The sequence below is a fragment of the Camelus bactrianus genome, chromosome 9 (assembly GCF_048773025.1).
Source record: "Camelus bactrianus isolate YW-2024 breed Bactrian camel chromosome 9, ASM4877302v1, whole genome shotgun sequence".
NCBI classification, from domain to species: domain Eukaryota; kingdom Metazoa; phylum Chordata; class Mammalia; order Artiodactyla; family Camelidae; genus Camelus; species Camelus bactrianus.
Window position 1 is genome coordinate 12,945,052 of NC_133547.1, and position 14,732 is coordinate 12,959,783.

General features: G+C 52.4%; 1 protein-coding gene across 5 annotated transcripts in view; it reads right to left on the bottom strand.

The window, feature by feature from the left end:
* SIPA1L3 (signal induced proliferation associated 1 like 3) overlaps positions 1–14,732 on the bottom strand; it is a 214,824-nt gene that overhangs the window by 43,299 nt on the left and 156,793 nt on the right. For all 5 annotated transcript variants that reach the window (XR_012509042.1, XM_074369753.1, XM_074369754.1 and 2 more), the window contains exons 11-13: positions 10,534–10,785; positions 9,593–9,730; positions 477–607 (exon numbers count right to left, since the gene is read on the bottom strand). Coding sequence is in view for 4 of the 5 variants with exons in the window: in XM_074369753.1 (XP_074225854.1) it covers positions 477–607; positions 9,593–9,730; positions 10,534–10,785 (521 nt within the window). In the remaining variant the exon portion in view is untranslated. The remainder of the gene's footprint in view (positions 1–476; positions 608–9,592; positions 9,731–10,533; positions 10,786–14,732) is intronic.

Genomic DNA, 14,732 nt, shown 5'->3' on the forward strand with positions numbered 1-14,732 from the left:
CTTGTCTCTTGCCCTGGGCGTGGAACATGGGCATGTTCACTTTGTGATGTGTAATCACACTAGACGCTCAAGATCTGTGCTCGTTTCTCAGCAGAGGCTGTACGCCCCTAATAGTCAGAAACAATACTGGAGAGGTTGTGTAATGAATGGCCTCAGCATGCTGCCGCTTCTGCTCCCGAGAACAGCCCTTTTAGTCCTTTTCCACCACTCCCCCTGGTGTCACCACCCTCATGTCACGCAGCTGAGCTCCTGATCGATGGTGCTGGAAGACCCTGTCTGCTGATGCCCTGTCTGGATGGAGACGGATCTGGCTTGCCGGTCCTGCCGCTCTCCTGGGTGACCCTCTGTCTTATGCGTGGCACTCTCAGCTTTCTCCTGTTTTACCCCTCACTGACAGTAGGAGAGCTGTCACCTGCCAAACTGTAAGAGGCCCTGCAGGGCGAGGCCGGGGACGCAGCTGGCCTGGGGGCGCCTACCTGGCTTCTGGCGCTCCATGGTGCTCTCCTGGCTGGTCAAGCCACCTGAAGAGGAGTCGCCGCTGGACATCCCATCGTGGCTGAAGTGGGGATCAAAGGACAGCAGTTGGTGCGGGGGGGCGGCGGCGTACCTGTCGGGGAGCGGGAGGAGGCAAGCACAGGGTAAGGGGCTGGTGTGTCAAAAACCACCTGAGCCTGAGCCTCACTCGCTGAGGGGTTTTAAATATACTGGCGGCTCTGTGGAGGGGAGGCTAGATGAGTAAGCCTGGAAACGTGTTATTAACTGGGGGTCAGGAATGAGCTCTGCCCGGGAAGCACGCCAGGGAGCCGGGGTGGCGGGGATGCAGGGCCAGGTGGGGTCCTCAAGGAAGGAGGGGGCAGAAGCCACTTGGGCCAACAGCCCTACCCATCGGCTCCTCAGGGGTCCTGTTTCTTGGCTGTGAAACGGGGGCTGAGGCGTCCTCAGCAGCCCCCGCCCCCAGGCCTGTCTTGGGCTCCCTTTCTCTCTGGCGAAGAGCGCAGGGTAAGGCAGCATCTGTGGGAACAGCAGGCCTGGAACTGGGCAGCTTGGGGATCCAGCCTCACCTCCGCCTCTTGCCCAGCCAGGTACACTCACTTCCTTGCCCTGAGCCTCAGTTTCCCTGGTTGTCAAGAGGCAATCGCAGCAGGTCCTCCCTTGTAGGACTGAGTGCCATCCTGTGTGCCCAGAGCTTAGACTGAGGCTGACACATGACACAGAACTATGCGTGTCTCTCTGCAGGAGGAAGGGCTGCAGGGGAGAAGCTGTGGACCCAGGCTTCAGAATGAGGCAGGGCTGGCCTCAACCCCAGCCCCACGCCCCCTTACTAGCTGCATGACCCTGGTTGGGCAAGTGTTCACCAGTCCGAGCTGTAGAAAATGGGAGACATTTTCTACTTCTCAGGGCGGTGGTGGAATGAAATAACAAAGGTGTCTGCTAGAGATTCTCCTGGAGGCTGGCCCTGCACACCTACAGGCAAGGGCTGAGACCTAACAGGGGAAGCGGCAGCAGGTGCCTTCCGCGGCCTCGGGTCCCGGCAGCATTCCCCACGCCCTGGAGTGAATCCTGTGGGCGCCTCTCACCATCCACTCCACTTCAGATGGGAGCTGTCATTGTAGAAATCCTCTCCCTGTCTGAGGCTGGTCAGGGACAGCGCGTGAGAGGTAAGAGGATGGGAGTTACTAAGCCCCCCATGAACACCCTGGCTCTTCACTTGGCAGGCGCGGCAGGACCGCGCTTCCCAGTCCCTCGAGATTGGCTGGTTGGGCTTGTGTGACTAGTTCTTGCCAGAGAGCTGTGAGGCAGCCTAGGTCCTGAGAAGTCCCCTGGCAACCAGTGGTGGACCTGCAGTGTGAGTGCAAAGTAAACCTTTGCTGATGGAAGTCACTGCCATTTTCAGGTGTTTGTTACCCGGCATAATCTGACTGAGAAGGGGTAAGTCGGCTGAGGGGCTTGGGGAAGTCTCCCTGCTCTGAAGGGAGATGATAAGGAAAGATGAAGTCTTCTTCACCAGGTGCTGCCGGGTGACATCAGCAGAGGTAACACTGGGAACTGCCGCTGCCCTCCCTCACCAGCCTGAGGATGAGGCCAAGGCTGAGGGCGGAAGAGGGAAGGCAGAAGGAACAGCGAGGCCCTTGATGGTGTTGTCAAGATGCTGGATTAACCCTCCCTGGAGTCCGCTCTGCCTCTGACCCTTCTCTTCTGTGAGATAACAAACTCCTACAGCGTTTGAGCCAGCCAAGTCTTGGTTACCTGCAGTCAGGAAAGTCCCACTGACACAAGCCCTGATTGGCTCCTGTGACTATATTTGCAGCTTGATGGGGTGATACACTGGGAATCCCCCCAAAATCCAAAAGAGGAATGAATTGACTTCTCCGGGGTCACCCTGCCAGCCCAGAGCCAGGCTGTCTCTGCAAAGACCAACTCTACAGCTCCGGGCTTCAGCGCCTCCAGGGCAGCAGAGCGGTGCTTCAGAGAGCACTGGACTCCCTGGAAACTCATCTCTGCTCACCTGCCAAGGAAATACATGTTATTGCTGCTCCTCCAGACCTTGACCTCTAATGCCTCCAGGAAAGAAAGTCAAAACAATAAAAAGCATAAGCAGTCTTCACCTTACTGGCTGACTTAGCAGACAGCTAACCTCCTGGTAAAATGTGGCTCCACTATGGCTAGAAACTGAAGTGCTCATGTGCTTATTCCATTTTCTCAAAACATCCACATCAAGCCCTGAGAACTAAAGGAAAACGTTGGCAGTGGCGGGGGCAGCCAGGGGAGAGCGGAAGGTACGAGTGGCAGGCGCTGCAGGCGGTTCCCTCATGTCTATTCTCTGCTTCCACCTTGGTAACAGAATCCCAACTGTTTTGGGGGCAGCAATGTGATCAGTTAACAGACTCCATTTCCCAGGCTCCCTTGCAGTTCTGGCCAATGAGATAAAAGTGCTGCACGTGACTTCCAGGCACTCTCTGGAAGTGTGTTGTAGGCACCTTTGCCTCATCAGCTCCTTAAGGCAGAAGCTCCAGCAGGCACCTGAAGACCAGAAAGCCACAGGCCAAGGAAGGCAGAGCATTGGCGAGGAAGAGCCCAAGTCCCGGACAACGTGGGGGGAAGAGACTATCTCATCTGAATCACCATTTTCTACATTATGCAGCTAAGCCGAATCCTAACTGCTGGACTATCTTTAGCTGGACATGTTTTACCACCTTCATCTCTCAGCTGTCCTCAATCAAGACAACCTGTACTTTGTCCAATTGTGTAAGTTTCTTACTAATAAGCTTTATTATCCCAATGCAAACTGACTGACCTATGCTGGCCATTCTTCAGGTGCTGAATATGTCCCATTTGGGGCCATTTCTACTACTGCCACATCCTGGTCAGCCTGGAAATTGGAACATTCCAGCATCTCACCATGCACAGCTCTAGGCAAAACTCCCCAGAAGCAGGTTTATGGGCTGCCAGAATCTTGGCTTTGAACTTCCCACTCTGACACATAGGAAAGTACCAAGACAGATGTGAACTCCTGAGGGCAGGGCCCCAGCCTGCTCTGTCAATCTCCTACACTGCCGGCCGGCACAGTGTGGGGTGAACTAGAGGATGCCTGGGTAAAGATGGACACTATGCAGCCACTGCTGGCAGCCACCCCAATCATCATCTTTTTTGTCCCTGCTGGTGGGGTCCAGACTCCGCTCTGGCAACCATCCATCTGCTACATGACTTGAGTAAATCCTGACAGTTTAAGACAGTCATGGGGGTCCAATGTGACCTTGCCAGAGGTTGGTTCAGGGTTGGGCAAGTGACCTAGTTCTTTTACTCTTAAAAACAAAGAGAAGCCCTCCCCTCTTTTTCCATAGGGTGCTGATTTTGCTTGGGGCCACTGTAGCCCTCGTGGGTCACGAGTGGAGCCAGGTACCCGAGGATGTCCCTGCAGAATTAACCAGCCTTAGAGCCACCCCTCCTCAGGACTTGCTATGTGACCATAAATCCCCATAATGCTTCATGCCTTCTTGAGTTAGATTTTCTGTCACTTCAAGTCAAATGCCTCCTAACTGATGTACCACTCTTTATGGAACTGGCAGGGAAATACAAAGGAAAAACGAAAGCTAGCCAGGTAGCCTGATGAGCCAGTGTCTAGGGTCTGGGCCAGCCCTGCAGGCTGCTGAGCCGGGCACGTGATTCTGACCTAAGGCTCAGCACTGAGTTTGGAAGTTTGTTCATCTTGCATGCAATATGGCAAACTCCTGAGGACGGGGTGGCATCCACCAGCCCCTGCACCCCAGCTGCCAGCCCAGGCCCTGCATGCAGCAGTGACAGGCATAACCCTCTCAGAGCACAGACTCTGCACCAGGCACAGTTAAGCATTCTTGAGGGCTTCCCTCCGTGAATGTTCTCAACGCTGCTCAGAGACAGATGTTTCACAAGTGAGCAAACTGAGGTGCTGAGGAGTGAAGTCTTTGCCCACACTCATATGGCAGACAGGGGATAGGCCATCTGGCCCTCTTGTGTTTACTCAGTATGTCTGAGATGGGCCACGGGGCAGGTTTTGTCCATGAAGGCCTCTGCACTGCTAAAAGCTTGATGAACGCAGCAAGTTGCAGGCCCTCTGGAGAAGACGGCAGGAGATGGGAGTGCTGAGGGCGGAAATGTCCGTGGCTAGGCTGGGATATCTAGGTTGGGTCACATAGGCTCCGGGATGTCAAGGGACAACTATGAGTAGGAAAAAGGGCAAGGAGCCGAGGCCACAGGCCACTGGGGCGGCTCCACCTGCTCCTGGGCCTCTTACTGTAGGCTGGTGACCTGTTATAAAAGACACTTCGGGCGGTTTGGGGGCTGAGGTGTGCCAGGAATGTTTGGCAAAACTTGGAACCCAGTTGGTGACAGAGGTAAAAAATGCTGAAACCTGGGCCACAGAGAGTGGAATCAGACTCCACTGCAGCCCTGGGAAGAGAGGGTCAGGCTGGGAAGAACCAGAATGCAAGGAAAAAGTGAGAGTTGTTCATTTGTCAACGCCAGAGAGCCTGAAACACGAAATCACAGCCATCAAGTGTCACTGTGGGGCAGGGACTCCAGCAGGGACCATGCATGTTGACCCTGATTTGGGGATGAGCTTGGAGGCCTGTGGGCAGGCAGGACAGCTCTGGGTCATGGTCAGTCCCCTGGAATCACATAGCCTTGGGTTCCTGGAAGAGCGACCCAAGACAAGTGGATTCACCAGGTTGAGCCTCAGTTTTCTTCTCTCTCTTTGTAAAATGGGACACATTACCCACACCTCATGGAGTTGCTGGGAACACTCACTGAGCGCATGCATACAGCTCCATGGAACAGTCTAGAGAACACAGAAAGAAATAGACCCACACGGATGTGCCCAATTAATTTCCCCTTCCAATGAATTTCTGTTTTAAGCAGCAAAAGCAATCCAGTGGAGAAGGGAGAGCCTTTTCAATAAATGGTGCTGGACATTGGGAGGCAAAAAAAGGGAACCTCAATCTAAACCCTTTCACCTTATGCAAAAATTAGCTGTAAAAAAATACCTAAAAATGGATCAGGGACTTAAATGTAAAACAAAAATAATGAAAATTTCGGGAGAGGGTGTAGCTCAAGTGGTAGAGCTTATGCTTAGCATGCACAAGGTCCTGGGTTCAATCTGTGGCACCTCCTCTGAAAATAAATAAGTAAACTTAATAACCTCCCAGGCCAAAAAAATTAGATAAATAAACAAAACAAAACAAAGTTAAATACGGTGCTTAGTGTGCTTTAAAAAAAAAAGAAAACTTCTAGAAAAAAAAAAAAAAGAAAATCTTTTAGGATCCAAGAATAGGCAAAGAGTTCTCAGATTTTAACATCAAAAGCATGATCCATAAAAGGAAAAAAACCCCAATAATTTGGATCTCATCAAAGTTAAAAACTTTTGTTTTGTGAAAAACCCTGTTAAGAATATGAAAAGACAAACTAATGACTGGGAGAAAATATGTGCAAATCACAAGGCTGACAAAGATCTTGTACCTGGAATGTATGAACACTGAAAAACAAAGATGTTCAACAGCATCACAATCCATCAGACAAAGACAAGTGAACCACAACGAGACAGCATCACACACACCTATGAAAGCGGCTGAAATGAAAAACAGTGAAGACAGCAGAGCGGTGAGGGTGTGGAGACACTGGAGCCCTCAGACCTGGCCAGTGGGGATCACAACAGTACAACCACTCTGGAAAATAGTTTGGTAGTTCTTTTTAAAACTAAAAGTGGACTTACCACACAATAAGCAACTGTATTCTTTTTTTTTTTAAAACACTTTTCTACAGCACTACAGAATGGTCAGCACACTCCTCTGAGATAACGCTCTCAGCTTGCTGAATAAGTGGCACTCTTAGAAACGTCTCCCTCCCACACCCCCAGCTTTACTGAGGTGTAACTGACAAATAAAATTGGAATATATTTAACGTGTACAAGGCAATGATTTGATATACGTGTACATTGTGTAATGATCACCCCAAGCAAGTGAGCACATCTAATATCTCACATTGTTATTGTTTTTTTTTAAGGTGAGAATGCTTAAGATCTACTCTCTTAGCAGATTTTAAGTGTATAATACAGAAGTATTAACTACAGCTACCATGCTGTACATTAAATCCTCAGAACATGTTCATCTTGTAAGCCAAAGTTGGTGCCCTTTGAACAACATCTCTCCCCATCCCCCACCCCCAGGCAACCACTCTCTCTGTTTCTTTGAATTTGACTTTTTCCCCTATTCTGCATATAACTGATACTATGCAGTATTTGTCTTCCTCTGTCTGATGTATTTCACTTAGCATAATGCCTGTGAGGTTCATCCACGTTGTCCCAATGGCAGGATTTCCTCTTTTTATGGCTGAATAATATTCCATTGTGTATGTACACCACATTTCCTTTATCCATTCATCTGTCAACAGACATTTAGGCTGTTCCATATCTTGACCAGCAACTGTGTTCTTGGGCACTTATCCCAGAGAAATGAAAACTTTTGATGAATGTTCAGAGCATGAAAATCTATAATAGTCCACACTCAGAAACTACCCAAATATCCTTCAATGGATGAATGGTTCTATGAACTATGGTACTGCCACACCATGGAATACGACTCAGCAACAGAAGATATACTGTATGATTCCTTTTATAAAACATTCATGAAGTAAGAGATGCAGAACAAAAAAATGGTTGCCAGAAGTCAGGGATGGGGGATGGGGTGGGTATGGCTATGGAGAAGCAGGAGGAAGGAGTTTGGTGGTGATGGTACAGCTGAGTGACTTAACTGTGGACAAAACTGCATAGAGCTACACACACAGACACAGACAGACAGACAGACAGACAGACACACACACACGTAACTGGTGCATTCTGAATAAGCACTATGGATTGTACCAATGTCAATGTCGCGCTTTGACGCTGTATCAGTTACACAAGATGCTGACATTTGGAGAGGGCTGGGTGAAGGGGTCACTGGAGCTGCCTTTACATTTCTTCTTTAACTTCCTGTGAGTCTATAATTATTTCAAATAAAGAGATTAAAAATAATAATAAAAGGATGGGGACATCAGAATTTGGAAAAAAAAAAAAGAGCTCCCTGGAGTACTATCATCCCCTCCACCTCTGTTCCTGGCTAATTGCTCCCTGCCAACTGCCACTTCCAGCCTCAGCCATTATTGCCACCCAGGTACCCCCACACCGCAGACTCTTCTCCATTCCTCCTATGTCCCACTCCATTCTGCTTACTCATGTCTGTGGCCTCCATTCTGAAATTACTTTCTCCCCTTTCTATGTGGCAAACTCCTACTAATCTCTCAAAGATCTGTTCAACTGTCACCTCCTCCAGGCAGCCAGCCCAGACTTGGGGCTGGGCTGAGCTCTCTCCTCCAAGGCCTGAGTCTATCAGAGCTCTCACATCAGTGTGCACATCGTTTCTATCCTCTCTCCATCACAGCAGCACTGACAACAGGAGCCCCTGGAGTGAGTGAGTATCTCAAATATTTCTCCTGGCAGCCAGCACACAGAAAGCACTTAGAATCCTCTGCTGATGAAAGCTGAGTAGTGGTTACTAGAAGATGGAAGAGCGTGTGCGTTTCCCCCACTTTTACAACAGAGGCTTGGAATCAAACACTGGTTTAGTGCAGCGGCTCTCGAAGTGTGTTCCCTGGACCAGCAGCCTTGGTATCGCACACTCTACCCAACACCTACCAAGCTGGAAACTTGAGGGTGAGGCCCAGGAATCTATATTTTAACAAGCCCTCCCTCCAGGTGATTCTGAGGCGCACTATTTAAACACACTCACTCACTTGCTCGCTCCATCCTTTCATCAAATATGTACCAAGGATCTACCGTGTGCCAGACCTTGAGCTGTGTGATGGTCACACAAAGACGACCTGGGAAGGTGGTGTATCTCGGAGAGCAGGTTCGTTCATGCACGCATGCATCAGTGTACATGCACACATGTGTACACACACATACACACTTAGCGGGGCTAACAGAATGGAGAGCATGATCAGGAAACACAAAGGGAAGTGAAAGGTAGAGGGGCAGCACGTCATCTAGCATGGGGTGAGGTACAGGGAAGGCTTCCTGGAGGAGGAGCATCCGTGCTCGAGTTGGCGGAATGGTGAGGGGCAGTGAGGAGTGCGTGCAGTGAAGAGTGTGAAGAATTTCCAGGCAGAGGGAAGAACATGAGGAGAATTCTGAAATGCACAGACAGCCTACCTAGGAAATCAGAAGTGGCCAGGGCGGCTGATGTGTGGCCTTGCACAAGGCTGGGGAAGTGAGTGGGTCCCTGGTGACCACAGTGAGACATGGATGTTGTGTCCTGAGGACTATGGGACATGTGGGAGAGTTTGGAGCAGGGGAAAGACATGTGCAGATATACAAAGATCCCCCTGGCTACTGAGTGGAAAGTGGACCAGAGGAGGTGGGCCAGAGGATGGGGGCTCAAGGACGTGGCAGGGGCAGGGCACTGGGTTAAGGAGGAGGGGGTGGGGGCAGAGATGCTCAGGGGGTTGAAGGGATGGACTGCAGGGGGGCTGTGGGCAGACATCCAGGATGAAGCCCATGGCAGGGAACCCAGAGGAGGAAGGCTATAGGGCACGGGGGCTGCAAGCAACTGGAGAGCAAGCTAGAGAGTGTGCGTTTATCCTGAGGGCACTGGGGAGCCATGGAGGAGTTGGGAAGGTCCCTCATGCTGCCAGACTGACGAAGGATCCAAGGGGACAGGACTGAAGACTAAAAGGCCATGAAAACTGGGCAAGGCTGGTGGCCTGCTCTTGGGGAGCACCATAGGAGTTAGGTGAATCGCTGAGCCGGAAGGTACATGCTCTTGCTCAGACAAGTCAATCAGGTGTTGAGAAAACCACAACAGAAATACTGTGGCAAAGAAAGGCAACAGCAAGTCCTGCCCAGGCCAGCTTGGCCCTAAATCTTAGACACAGCCCATCCTCCTGGAGGTCCTGTGATGACCTTCAGGGATCCAGAAGCCCCACACAAAAGCAAATACACTTGCAGGGTAAGTGTATTTGCTGAAGAAGAAAGATTCCACCTTTTACCAGATTCCTTAACTGAAAAGAGTGAAGAGACCCTAACCTTTCCGGGGATGGCTTGTATCTTGCGTAGGTGGCCGAGCCGGGGGTGGAGAAGCTCCCAGAAGGCTGTCGGTAGGGAGGGACTTTGTCGGCCCCTGCTGGTGATGCTGTGTAAGGGGTTTCTGGGAAGCTGACAGGCCTGGAAGAGAGACAAGAAGGAAGAAGGAGGTGGGGATGGGCGAGGAGGACACCCCTGCCCCACAGAGCAGGGACAGCCAGACCCTTCCCTTGGGCCAACCACACCACCTCTGCTTCATCTGACATCCTTCCATGGGGATGGAGAGAGAGCAGTGGGCCGGGAGCAGGGGTGGGGGTGGGCAGGATACCCTTTGCTTCCCTCCCACTGTGGCCACACCTGCCCCTCGGGTTCTGTGGCCTGATAGGGCCCGATTGGGCCACCGACCATTCTCGGCCATGCCTGGGACAAGACGCCCCTCTGCAAGCTGGATTCCTTCACTTCTTAGAAATTTTTCTTTACCTTCTAATATACAATATAATCAAAAGCATTTATCTGTAAAGTATACATCATTATAATAAAACAATCCTCCCGAAGCTACCACCAACCCACAAGCTAGAACAGGAGAAATATGTATCCGCTGGTGTGTTCCTCTCCTTCCCCTCTACATTCTCTCAAAAGTAATCACTGTTGTAAATTTTGCACTTATTGGTCCCTTGACCTCTTAAAAAATATATAGTTTTAATCATATGTGGTATGGTGGATTTCCAGCCTCAGACACTGAGCTCCCCAGCACCATGCCCTCACTCAGGAGGGATATTAAAGGGAGGGAGGGAGGGAAGGAGGGAGGCATAAGGACAAGAAGGGAAGGAGAAAGACTAAGGAGAGGAAGACACTGGACAGAAGGGGGAGAGAGAAAAGGGGAAAGGGCGGCTGCAGACAGGAAGGAGGTGGGGGCCGGGTGGTGCCCCTCGGAGGGGCCTTACCTCTTGCTGTGCAGCGGCTGGGACTCCCGGAAGGGGACCATGGGGGTCTGCTTCGGGGGCCGGCTCAGGGACTGGGCGTGGCCGGGGGTGGTGGGAGCAGCCCACTTGGAGGCTGGCAGGGAGTTGTGGGATGAGGGCCCGCTCCACTGCCACGGAGCATTGCTGCGGTAGGGGGGCCGGCCCCCCGGGGCCATGCTCTCCGGCTCCGTCTTGGGCTCCGAGGTATTCATGTCATAGGTCTCCAGCCACCCCCTGGGAAGGAAAAACTTGGTTACTCAGAGAGGCCCCGGCCACCAGTGCACAGGCCAGCTGCCTGGGGGAGACGTGGGGCTGGTCTTTCCGGGCCCAACCTGAGCTGAGACGGCCTCTTTTAAAGGCCAAGTAGGTACCCTTCAACTTGGTCTGAAACTTAGCACCTCAGCCCGGACAAGGCCCAACACAGGGGCTCTGACTGCTTCGCGCTCTCTACCTCCCCTCCCCCCAGCACCCCTCCCCCCCCACCCCTCCTCTCCCTTCTCCCTGACCCAGGCCTCAAGTCGGCCAGTGTCCTCCATGGACTGGCTCAGCCCCTCTTGGCTGTACTTGGGGCCAGAAAGGCGGATGCCCTCAGAATCAGAGGATAGTATCTGCCTTGTTCCAAAGAAGCTCAAAGGCAGCTGGAAGAGGAGCAGGTGACCTACTTTGCAGTGTGGTTAAAAAAAAAAAAAAAGCCATGAAATCCAGAACCTTGAAATAGATGCAGAATTGCCCGCGACTCCCCCCAGACCAGGCTGGCACATGTACCGCGGCATTCCCGGCTCAAGGCGGGGAGGCCTGCAGGCTAGGCTGGCATCTCCACCGCGGCTGCAGCGAGCACGGGAGGGGGCCGTGCTCACAGAACCCACCTCCCAGCAGCTGTGGGAGCTGAGACTGGAGGAGCCCACGGCCTGGAAGCTCGCGTGCCTACAATGAGCCGATCCTCTCCGGTTCTCCTGAGTCCCCTGAGGCACTTTTAGGGCCACCCGGTAAAAGACTCGGCAGCTGGGAGGCTGTGGGCCCAGGTCATGCTGCTTAAGGAGTCGTCATAAGGTGACCTGAGGATGTGCTCTGGCACCTGGGCCCCTCAGCTGCACTAGGTCAGAGCTGACATTCCAGCAGTCTATCTGGATTAGCAGGTGCCCATGCCTCACCAGGTACCAGGTGAGGAATGACAATGTACAAACGTCTAAAAGAACCCACGGCTATGCCAAGCCCAGTGGAGGTGGAGGGGATACCACTGTGGCCCCAGGCAGCACACGCCTGCTGCTCCTGCCTGCCCAGCTTCTACCCCCCACTTCTTCTGGGAACAGGTCTGTGTGCTCTGGGTGGGGCTGGCTCCATTTCTTGGCTCCAGGTGTGAGCATGTGACCCAGGTCTGCCAATCAGAAACTCCTCTCCCTCTGGACACAATGACTGACACAGGGCTGTCATGTGCCCCAAGCTGGGCCAATCAGAGACAGTGAGTATTAACTTTGGAGCCACCAGGGGAAAGATCTATTTTACTTGGGCTGCTGGGCTGGGGAGACCTAAGCCGGAGCTGTAAGGAGGGACAGGTCATTTTTGTTCCCACAAAGTGGGAGATGGTTTGAGAATGACAGCCACGCAGAAAAGGAGACAGGGGAAAGAGATTCCTGATGCAGATGCCCGAGTCCCTGCATACAGTCACACTCGAGCCTTGCCCTATCTCCTGGTCTTATCAGATGCATATGAAAATAAAGTCCCCCTTTTGCTTCACCTCTGTTGCTGGTAACCAGAGTTCTGATCAGTACATCACACTGAAGACAGAAGTAAACTGAGGCACAGAGAAGTTAAGCTGTCCAAGGTCACAGCCAGTAAGAGGCAGAAACTGCATTCAGAGATAGTAAGCTGACTCAAAAGCCCACAGCTTTAACCACTGGCCCAGTGAACAATGGTTTGGGAGGTGGTGGTAGATTTCTTGGGTCCCTGACTTCTATTCCAGTTACTCACAGCTTCACCTTTGGCCAGTAGCCCCTGGGCATGATCTCAAAGAAGGAAATGTTACGCAATCACCCTGAAGGCAGCATAGTGATGGAGAGCCAGGGCTCCTGGGCCAGAGGGCCAGTTCAGAGCCCAGCTCTGCCACGAATGGCCTGTGTGGTCTTGGGAGGAATTTCCTTCTCAGGGCCTCTGTTTCCAAACCTGTAAGCTGGAGTGGTGGTGAGCATCCTCTGAGCATTAATAGAAAGGCTGGTGCAGGCCAAGCGCCTCATGAATAAGGGCTGCTGCCGTAACCTTCTCCACCAGGTCCGTGGACAGTCCACCTGCCATTCCCACTTCCGCTTTCTGAAGTCCAATCACACCCACCTAGGGGCTTGGGAACAAATTCCTTCCCGGCCGTCTGAGAACTACCAGCATCAAAATCACCCTGGGCACTCAGGAAAGAACACGGATTCCTGTGCCCCATCTTGGCTCATCTGACTCAGAGTCCTCCTGGAGGTGGGACCTAGGAAGTGGCATTTTACTGAGCTGCCAGGGACGATTCTGACACAAGAAGCTTAAGAAGCCCATTGCACTGATTTCATTTCTGAATTGTTTTTATACACTGACATGGTATAAAAGGGCATCCCTGTCCCCTATCTCTGCTCCCCGGTTACACTCACCAGAAGCACCCACAGCTTCCAAGCTTTCATATATTCTTACAAAAATATCTCATGTAGATAAGTAAATATGACTTAAAATAGAAATAAAAAGACTACTACACTTAATCCCAGATCCCATCTTGAGTTTTTTTTTTTTTTTTCCTTCCCAATTAACAATATTTCTTATCAGGCCCTCTCAGCACAGACCCACTGCATTTTCTTTAAACAATCAATGACTATTCCATCACATGGATGACCTGGGGTCTACTCAGCTGGTCCCCTACAGTTGGATATTTAGGTTTCTTCTAGTCTTTTGCTTGGCCAATAAGGCTTTACTAAATACTCCCTTTGCAACCTCTCAGCCGCATGCGGGAGCGGTCTGAGGGTGGACGCCCCTGGTTCGCAGACCACTTTTCCTCCTGCCTCCGTGTCCTTGAGCCCCGACAGCCTAGTTTCTGGGGGCCGTGGGGACTCCTTTCTTATCTCTCCTACTCACTCACTTGTGGGGTTTTGATTTCCCTCCTCAGGAAGGAATTTCCAGCACCCTGCTTCCATCAGATGTCTTGAGTCCAACTGAAGGGGACAAAGGCATCCAGGATCAGGCAGTGACAGGGGCAGTGAGATTGAGAACATTCCTCCTGGGCCTGTGCAAGCACGCGAGGGCATGACGACACACCTCCTCAGGGGCTCTGGGGTGCCCTCCTGGCTACCTGGCCTGGCCCAGCAGGGCAGCGCTCACTTGAGAACCCCAGCCTCGTGGCCTGGGGGTACAGAGATGATCCTCTGTACTCTACTCAGTGCCCAAAAGGCACGGAGTTGAGACACGCTGTGCAGAGCCTGGCTGGCGGCAGGCGGAACACCTCTGCTCATCCCAGCATGCTTCCCCTCAGGGCTTATTGTGACACTTAGGCCAGGAGACCAGGGCTGCAGCGAGAGGCTGCGGGGAGCCCAGGGCCGGGGCTATCAGATCTGCAAGTGAGGCCAGCCAGACACCACTGCGCCTGGAGAGCAACAAAGCCCACGCAAGTCCCAACCCACACCCGCTCCTGCAAACAGGAGATCCTGTTTCGGTGGCCACCTTGTAAAGGCAGCAGGGTGATAGTTTTTCTTCTAAATAGGGCAGGGCTCGGAGCCCGTCCGTCTGGTCACACCCTCCCTGGCCTCGTCTCCCCAAAGCCAGAGAAGGGAGCCCGCAGACGTTTCCTTTCTCTTCAGCTGGTCCCTACCTGCAGGTATGAGGAAACCTTTGTGGTCTCTGGCACTCCCAAGTTTTCGAGTCACTCAACAGGTGGCCTGGCTTATGGTGTGCGGGCCTGTTGAGTGTGGAGCGGGGCGGCGGGCTCTGCCGGGAGCTCGCCTGGGTGTTACCTCAGCTTGACTTGCCCCTGCAGAGCTCAGAGCAGGTGTGGCTGCGCCTTGGCTCCGTGCAGGGGTGGAGGAAGCCTCAAGAGAGGGCTGGGAGAAGGGGACGCCTGGGGCCTGACTGGAGACCTGAGGCTGAAAGACCTGGGTGGGGGTGGCCAAGCCTTTGGCTGCAGCAGGGTTAAGCCTGCCCAGAACTGTTCCCCACCAAGTTCAGAG